Genomic DNA, 7,434 nt, shown 5'->3' with positions numbered 1-7,434 from the left:
ATTTCATTTATCAAAATTTTATTATTATTTTTTCTTTACTACGATCTCCTTCATGCAACAACCCAAGTCTCCACAATTGAACTAACATCAGTAAGAATAATGGAGAATGCAAACATGATCTTTGAGTCCGTAGTAATTTTTGTGTATTGTATTTATACCCTAGCACAAGTGATACAAAATAAGGTAGAAATTACTTAACTAGTTATGAAACCATGTAATATTCAATGAACATTAAAGAAAATATACATAATTTTGATATATTGATACTATTAAAGATCAATCATGTACATTAATCTTATTCTTATATCTCTTTGTACAAAACAACATATAGACGTAACTTACAAAAACCCTTATATCTTCTGGGCATACTTCTTATGCATGTGTATTTCTCTTATACTTTGTTATATATATCTTTTCTTGTACATATATCTAGCGAGTAGGACATGAGCCATCAAGTTTATCCTTATTCTAGATGCTATTTTTTCAGTCTCAAGCTTTGCAAACTCTTTGTAGCGGAGTGCGGTAAGTTTTGCGTTGATTATGTCCGTCCTTACTCCTTTCCTGCCAGAGGCAACAATAGTATAAATATTAAATATATTGTTCACAGCAAACTCTATGTTGCTTATTCCTCTCGTCGAATTTCACATATAAATCCACTTACCAAAGAGATGATGGTATAAAATAAAATTAAAATATACTCTAAAAATCAACGCCTCTAAAAAGAATAGATTATGAAATCAGGAAATGATAAACAGGAAACAAGGAAAGATGTTAGAAAAATGGGAAGGAATGATCGACGAGGACTAACTTAAGGGTTAATAGAACAATTAATTAAAAGTGGAAAACATTGAATTATGGAAAATGTGCATAATGAAAAGGATATTTAGGAGGGAAGGTAAACAAAAAAAAGTAGGGTTATTAGAGGCTAAGGTTGGGATCTTGCGAGCACCTACTTCTATAAAATAGAGTGGGTGTCACTGAGATTTTTGAGAATATTTAAAAAGGAAAGCGGTTTGATGGATTTATATGTGAATCCACTTCAAAAAATCAGCTCGTAAGTTAAAGATTTCTAAAAAAATTTATTTTTATAAATATTCTATGGAGGATTCACAAATGCAAAGCAACCCAGCAAAGCACAAGGCTTGTGAGCTACCAACCAGCGAAGGCCACCACTAAAACTATTTAGAAACCTAATACGGGCCCGCTAGTACCTGAAACTTATTCGGCTTAAGAGCCAAGGACTGAAGGGCATCCACACTGTCAAAATCACCCGAGGACAATCCCGACCTCATCCCTTATGGTGTTGGGTTTTTGCATTCAGCAAGATTTGATCCCTAGTGGGCTCTTTGTGAGCCTTTCAACTTCACCAATGATTGTCTCATCCTTACGCTAGTGGGGCTAAATCTAGCCCCACCCTATTTTTCACCTGCTCAAATTGAGAGGGCTTTGGGGCTCCCATTTTGTAGGAAAAGATACCAATTAAACCTTTAGCCTCCGCAACACCCCCCCCCCCCAAAAAAAAAAAAACTCATGGAACCACCCGCTCCACAATAATAGAGCCCAAGCCCCTCCCATGGGACCCCTGCCTGAAATAGTTGTGGAATGGAAATAAAAGGTGTAAATAACAATTGGCATGGAATATGAATGAAAGGGAAACAAGGAAATGTAGATTTAGAAAAATATATGTTAAAATATAGTGATATGAACCAGGAGAAGTGACTAACATTAAATAATGATCAAGTAAACTTGGAAAGATTATGACAATATCCAAATATCTCCTAAAAATTATTGCAAAACTTAGGATGATAGATATAACACTTTTGGAATGATTTAAAAGTGCAATATAACCCTTTCAAAAATAGATTCCTTGAAATGATGTATAAAAGGGAAAATAAAACTTCATAAATGAGTTTTGACGAATGAGGAAAAGGTCTTTTATTGATAGGTATTTAAGAGAAGAAAAGCTTAGTATTAAGAGTCACTACATGAAATAGTTGTATCCAATCTTTTACGTGAAGATAAGCAAAGACTAGGCTACCAAATTTAGTGTGAAAAATAGACTACTACATCCCTATTAATTATAGTTAAAAGAAATCATTTTTGGAAAAAATCCTAGCAAAAATATGGCAGTCTAAGGATGATAGCCATAAGTATTTAAATAAGTTACATGAAGCAAGGTTTACTAAGGGGAATAAAGGGTCACATATACATCAGAAGATAGAGATAACACATAGTGGGATATGAATGTGAAAAGGACTAGAATGGTGTAATGGTACAAAAGGTAAAAAAGCAACTAAAAATGAGGCTTAGCAAATAAAAGGAAATGTGTGATAATTCTCAAAGTGACAAGAGTGATTAGAGACATAATCAAATGACAATGTTTCCAAAGAAACTTTAAATGTGACATACTCTCAAATTTCTCTTGAGCATTTTCTTAAAAGAACTCAACATTTCTCCAATTTGATGAAAGAATAGTGGGTCCTAAAATTCTAAAATACAAGAAAAATATGTAATATGAAGATTTGTGGTGGATTATTGTAGAGCAAAGAAAAGAATGTTTGAGATGCTCTAGCAATCCTCAACCACTATTTATTTTAAATCTACACTTTGTACATCAATTGGCATAGATAAAACATGCACATTTGGAATAATTAAAAATTAATTGATTTCTAGAAGATCTTTTGAACTATTGCAACTATAATTTTTTTTTTTTTAAACTAATACCATTGTACAATGAATCGACTGCTAAGCATTAAAATTACCTATTTGACCAATAAATGTAGAGTGATTCTTCAAATTCATAAATAATTGTCTACAAACCATTTAATTGCAGCTTAAAATACTATTGCTAACAAATATAAAATATAAATAATATTATTTGTGTATCACCTAGATTGATTTGTTATGTATGTGATGTCTTAGTCACATTACTTCTCTATATCTAAAAACTGCTATTCAATAAAAAAAATTTAAATACGATTATTATTTAACTTCTACAAAAAGATTATTTTCAATGTCTACTTTATATCTTTTAATTAATTCAATTTATTAACTATATATATTACTATAAAAATAATTATATTCATGGATAATCATATATATTAATGTCATCATACAACTAAATTGAAATCTTAGATTTATATTGCTTTGAAAAAGATATTTTTGGAACTCCAATATTATCACATTTAACGTCCAACCTCTGATATACTTTGTAATGCAGGCTTCCATTGCCCTTGCCTTCCAACTAATCTTGTCCCTCCAATACCTCTTCTTATGTTTAATTCATGATCCTATAAGAAATAATATATTATACAATTAGAATTCATATTCAATTGTCTAAACTAAATAATAAAAAACAATAATATTGTAACAAACAAGTTATATAAATCAATGTTGGTATATAAGACTAAAATTATATTATAAAGTATTAAATAATTTCACTACTTCAATCAAAACTATTTATAAATGATCACACTAAAATTTACTGTTTTCGATCTAACAAATTTAAACAAATAAAATTATAATATTTAAAAATTAAATTTTTTTTAATAGATTGCTTTAAAAATTAATCATGGAGAAACTTGAAGGTACAAGATACATAATATTAACAGTTTACCTGCAATGTATCTCCTTGAAAAGAGATTGAACGACTTTGTTCACTATTTGAATCTTTAACCTTTTGTAAAGAAATAAGTTTATTCAATTTAACACAACTTTTTCCTGAAAACTCCATTAGAACTTCTGCAAAAACAACAACCAATATAATTTTAAGACAATCCTGTTAAAAATTTAACCTCCGTTAGAAAATGAAATGCTAAATATGATCTAATTGAAAGACAACAGATCTAAAATAGATGTAAAACTAGTCTTCATATGTTAAAATAACATATTTTACTCCAGAAATTCTTCAAATAAAATACATCTCCATACATAATTTTTAATATAGCTTCTACATTAACACAAAACAAACCTTCAAAGCTGACCAGGCGGTAGTTATGGCCTATATGCAGAATATCTTCAGGGCGAAGAAGTTTGAGTTGCTTCTGAGGCATTGAATCACTTTTCTTTGTAGAAACTGTTGAAACAAGAGTTACATAGTGTCCAGGGTTCAAACCCATTACCTCATTTGCACTTACAGACCAATAAATCTTTTCAATTTTACCCCCTGGATGCTCCACAATCACAGTTGCAGCATCTGAAGCCTGACAGTTCCCCATTCTCTGCCACCCACCATAAATATATATAACTCAATCAAAACTCTTTATCAAATTGTAACACATCATTTCTTGGAAACTTTTTTTTCTAATATGATGCAAGTTACATATTCTTCAGGCTGCCTTGTAAAAGAGAATATTAAATGGTATCATAAATCAAAACAAAATGATACAGAATAAAATCAAGACACATAATTCCAGGAAAATTGAAATATATTTCTATCTTAAATCAATAGGGAATACTACATGAACAAATTCCAAAAAATCCAAACTTGGAAATATATTTTATGAAAATCTCGAACTCAAACAGACGGCAGTGCAGATCACAAAAATTATATATATCAATAGTAGTATGATTTTCTAAGAACTTATGTGTTATTCAAAAGATTGCTTCAAATGATATTTGAAATATCACCGAATGTGATCAAAAAGATATCTTAAAAAGTGTACACAATTGATTTGATCTTTTAAATATAAATATTGAAAATAATTCATACCAATGTCTCTATTGAAAAATCACAATTCTACAGAACAATATGATACCAAAAAGTCCTCATGGATTAATGGAATGGCTGAGATAAGGATCACTCTCCTCTTCTTAATGAAAGATCACTCTCCTCTTTTCAACAATGGATCACTAAATATGATAAAAACACATTGATTCAAAGTTCAAACACATTCACAGCTGATTTTAGAGACAATCTTTTGAATATAAGTATCAAAAAACTATTCAGAAAAAAATGTCTCTATTGAAAGATCACATATCTAAAGAACAATAAGATAAAACATGTGAATTGCTCATGATTTGATGGGGTAGCTTAGCCTTCCAGTCAACCATAAATATAGAATTAATGGAAATGCAATCCTACAGAAGCCTTGAATGAATAACAAAGAACATATATTTCTGTCCAGTACATAAATGTGTGAAAAAAACAATACTCACTACGTAAATCTGTGAAATAAATCAATAGTCATCCATAGAAATTTATGAGCTAGTTTCACACAAGTATAAAGGAAGTAGTTTGGCATTAGACACAGTAAAATCTCAGATGAAACATATTTCTGCAAAACTTTAAATTCAAAAAACACAGCACTTACAAAACTTTAAATTCAAAAAACACAGCACTTACCTAACTGATGAATATGTAACCAAAAAAAATACCAGTACAATTGTCTTCATAAATCCTTGATTCTTTTGAACATAAACATACCCATCCATCCAGTCATATACAAAAGGATAATCATTTGGAAGGATTTATGAAGATGGGAGAAGAAACATCAAGAAAAAGAATTAATAGAAATGTTTTATATCAAAAGTCTTGGTCCTGAAAAGGAGGAAGATAAAGGAGCAGAAATTAGAAGTATACCTAACCAGTACTTATGATGATCTGGTCTTAATAGCTGATAGATCATAATAACCACCATGAAAAGACTTCATAAGATGCCACACGGCTCCTGTGACAGTGAACAGGGGTCATTGAATGAAATGGGCTTCTTTGTCTGCAGCAATTCTACTCTACAGCCATGAAATGAATGTGACCCCCTGGTGCATTCAATAGAAGCCTGACTTTGCAGTTATATCATAAATGAATGGATACATATGTAATCAATATATATGATGGTGGTTGATACAGCATTTACAATATGAATTATCCACCCTAAGTCGAGATGAAATAACGGCCACCCACAATGAGCTAATGGACACTTGACCTAAGCAAAATGGGTGGCCTTTATTATTATTATATTTTTTGATGTGTTTGGCGAAATTAGGCACCATTATGAGGCATTTCCACGTCAGTGTTCTTCTCAGTGCCCTACCCACTTTCAACTAGGTTTAACTGGGGTTGGCAGATAAAGATTGGAATCTTACATTAGTGCCCTTCCCACTTTCACATTGAATTAAATGGGTATGTAGATAAACAATGGAATCTAACATCATCCATGCAAGACAATGAGAAAAATGAAGAAGAAAAGAAAGACCAACAATAGAGACGGTGCAATTTTAGGTATATTAGGGTTTGTCCTACTTACCCTCTTCTCACATTCGGTGAACTTTGGCATCATTGGTTGGTTGTGGGCAATGGCGACCCCTCTTTATTTGTCTCCACTGGAATTCTATATGAAACCCCATCGCAATTCCTGTGCACTCCTCTTTCCCGCCTTTCAACATCAGAAAACTAATGCATTCACACTTGTCCATGCTTCAACGCTTTGATTAGTGAGAAAATGGTTGCCCACCCAAATGGGTCTCCTTCAAATTATCTCTCTGCCCACATAATCTCGCCAAACTATGAATTCTGGTCCACCATTACAGTAAAAAAGCATTAAAAGTTGCCGTGATTTGCCTAAACTCCAACTGGACTTTTGGTTTCAGTTGATTCCACCATGGCCATTTTGGTTGTTGTGGTAAATGAAAGTCTTTTAAGTAGTCACAGTCAAATGCCACATGAATCAAGGTTTTCAGTCTGGCCTATAAAGCAGAAGCAGAGCATTTACTCTTGTTTGACAACCACCACATTTAGATCGGTGGAAACCCCACACTAAGCACATGACCTCTGCAGTGCTCATATTCAAAACAAGTTCATTTAGGCTCCGTTTGGTTGCTGGAAGATGAGGGCCAAAACCGGTTTATCAGAGGCAAAACCAGGTTTTGCAAAAAAACTTTGATGTTTGGTTGGTTAAAATTATAACCTGGTTTTCAATTTCATCTTCCAATTTTGGTCAAAAATTGGAAGAAGTTTCTTCCAACAAAAAGGTGGAATTCGAAATTAAAACCAGGTTTTGAATTTTATGACAGTTTTTTAATAATATTGTGGGGTCCTTCATCTTCTGTGTCAACCAAACGGACCATTGGCTTTCCAAACCACAAAACCAGGTTTTCGAAAACCTGGTTATAAGATAACCTGGTTATATCAAAAAATCATCTTCCCCAACCAAATGGGGCCTTATCGATTAGATTGTTCAACATAATTCTTTTTAACGTCCTACCAACCTAGGTATATTTTATGCCTTTCTACGGGCCGTGATCAACACATGTAAGTTCAAATTTACTCTTGCTTTTTGGTGTTTTCAAAAGTAATCAGAGCTTTCTTCGCTCTACATTATTTTGCTTTTTGAAGTTGAGGGGTACACGTTTACAACCCCACATTAATTTCAATATCTTATGTGAGATGCATTTATCCAAGTGTTTTTGGTGGATATAGTGGCTTTGAATTATTAA

General features: G+C 32.1%; 1 protein-coding gene across 5 annotated transcripts; it reads right to left on the bottom strand.

Annotated features, from left to right (window-relative positions):
• Positions 1 to 243: 243 nt before the first annotated feature.
• Positions 244 to 6,749, bottom strand: LOC149559457 (DUF4228 domain protein). 5 transcript variants are annotated; one of them, XM_089833375.1, is made up of 5 exons: positions 6,246 to 6,749; positions 3,971 to 4,220; positions 3,617 to 3,741; positions 3,198 to 3,290; positions 244 to 561 (listed from the first exon to the last, which is right to left on the bottom strand). In XM_089833375.1, the coding sequence occupies exons 1-5, from the start codon at positions 6,276 to 6,278 to the stop codon at positions 490 to 492; spliced, it is 573 nt and encodes a 190-aa protein (XP_089689501.1). In that variant the 5' UTR covers positions 6,279 to 6,749; the 3' UTR covers positions 244 to 489. The 5 variants fall into 5 exon arrangements, with proteins under 5 accessions (XP_089689501.1, XP_089689502.1, XP_089689503.1 ...); XM_089833376.1 differs by lacking the exon at positions 6,246 to 6,749 and adding an exon at positions 5,582 to 6,106; XM_089833377.1 differs by lacking the exon at positions 6,246 to 6,749 and adding an exon at positions 5,345 to 5,518.
• Between the last annotated feature and the right edge of the window lie 685 nt (positions 6,750 to 7,434).

This window comes from Cupressus sempervirens, chromosome 5 (assembly GCF_028749045.1).
Source record: "Cupressus sempervirens isolate cs-2001-9-10 chromosome 5, ASM2874904v1, whole genome shotgun sequence".
NCBI classification, from domain to species: Eukaryota; Viridiplantae; Streptophyta; class Pinopsida; order Cupressales; family Cupressaceae; genus Cupressus; species Cupressus sempervirens.
Note: the sequence above shows the minus strand (reverse complement) of the source record. Positions and strands in the feature narration are given on the sequence as shown.

Coding starts and splice junctions, on each gene's coding strand:
- LOC149559457 (XM_089833375.1), bottom strand. CDS start 6,278: ATGATGCCAAAGTTCACCGAATGTGAGAAGAGG. Junction 3,742..3,970: donor CCGCCTGGTCAGCTTTGAAG/GTTTGTTTTGTG, acceptor TTGTTTTTGCAG/AAGTTCTAATGGAGTTTTCA. Junction 3,291..3,616: donor TTCAAGGAGATACATTGCAG/GTAAACTGTTAA, acceptor TATTTCTTATAG/GATCATGAATTAAACATAAG.